Source organism: Pteropus alecto, unplaced genomic scaffold (genome assembly GCF_000325575.1).
Source record: "Pteropus alecto unplaced genomic scaffold, ASM32557v1 scaffold81, whole genome shotgun sequence".
Lineage (NCBI taxonomy): Eukaryota > Metazoa > Chordata > Mammalia > Chiroptera > Pteropodidae > Pteropus > Pteropus alecto.
In genome coordinates, this window is record NW_006433378.1 from 11,751,457 (window position 1) to 11,752,807 (window position 1,351).

The 1,351-nt window shown below is 36.3% G+C and overlaps 1 protein-coding gene across 1 annotated transcript in view; it reads right to left on the bottom strand.

Moving 5' to 3' along the window:
• TMPRSS15 (transmembrane serine protease 15) overlaps positions 1 to 1,351 on the bottom strand; it is a 109,594-nt gene that overhangs the window by 64,728 nt on the left and 43,515 nt on the right. Inside the window, 1 exon segment of the mRNA XM_006908283.1 lies at positions 1,284 to 1,351. This exon segment is cut by the window's right edge and continues 42 nt beyond it. Within this exon segment, the coding sequence (XP_006908345.1) occupies positions 1,284 to 1,351 (68 nt within the window).

Below are 1,351 nucleotides of genomic sequence, written 5' to 3' on the forward strand. Positions count from 1 at the left end.
TATGAGTACATGCTACAAAGGTTTTCATGAGTGGTCTTTCTTTTAGGAGTTTCTTATCTCTTGATAATTCCCCATGATTTCTGGTCTCCTCAGTAAAATATTATTGTTCCTGTGTTAATGTTTCCACCAGAAATCTAATTCTAATATTCCATTCACATGGAAAATGTACTCACAAATCACAACCATTTTTTTAGGGCCATGCTTCAGAATCAGCTCTTCCATTGTCCTTCTGCTACGGACTGAATGGTTGTGTCTCCCCCAAATTATATGTTCAAATCTGAATCCCCAACATCATGATATTTTGAGATGGGGACTCTGGGAGGTAGGTCAGGAGGTTGGAGCCCTCATGGTGGGTTTAGTGACTTTATAGGGTCCCTTCTTTCCTTCCTTCCTTCCTTCCTCGTAAACACTCATTGAACACTAACTGTGTTCTAGGCACCATGATGCCCCTTCCTTCCTTCCTTCCTTCCTTCCTTGCTTTTTAACCTCCTTCTCTCCCTTCCTTCTTTCCTCCCTCCATCTCTCCCTCCGTCCCTCCGTCCCTCTCACTCTTCTTTCTGTCTCTCTGCTATGTGAGATACAATAAGAAGACACCTGTCTGTGAACCAGGAGGGTTTTTGTCAGAATCTGACCTTGCTGGCACTCTGACCTCAGAATTCCAGATTTCTGGAACTATAAAAAATAAATCTTTATTGTTTAAGCCAACCTATCTGTGGTATTCCATTATAGCAGCATGACAGGACGACGCTTCTCAAAAGTAAACCTATCTCTGTTTCGACATGGCATGATCTTGTATATTGAAAAATCTAAGAAATTCTTAAAAACTATTAGAGCTAATAACAAGTTCAACAAGTCTACGGATTACAAGATCAATATAAATAATAAGTTATATTTTTATGCAGTAACAATGAACAATCAGAAAATGAAATTAAGGCAAAGTAGACCAAAGTTCAGAAAAGTTAGTTACCTCACATAAGTTTACTTAGTTAATTATAAGTGCCAAAGATAGGGTGACAACCCGTTTCCTTGTCTCTAATGCCCTCTGCACTTTTCAATATCTTGTGCATATATATGGTAATATATATATATATACACATATATATATATTTAAAACAATCACTTTTACTTGCCTATTTTATTGCCATTTTTATTTAAATGCATTTATTAGTCCATGATTTAAAAAAATATGAAAAAATTGTCTTGTATTTAATACTGCTCACTTTCAACTGATGAACAATTCACATCACCTTCCTCGTTGTTTACAAATTTAATATAAATTATACCTGAAATATTCCCAAAAGTGTGGTCAAAATCTGGTCCAGTAAGAGGAGGAAAGGTATTTCCCTGAACT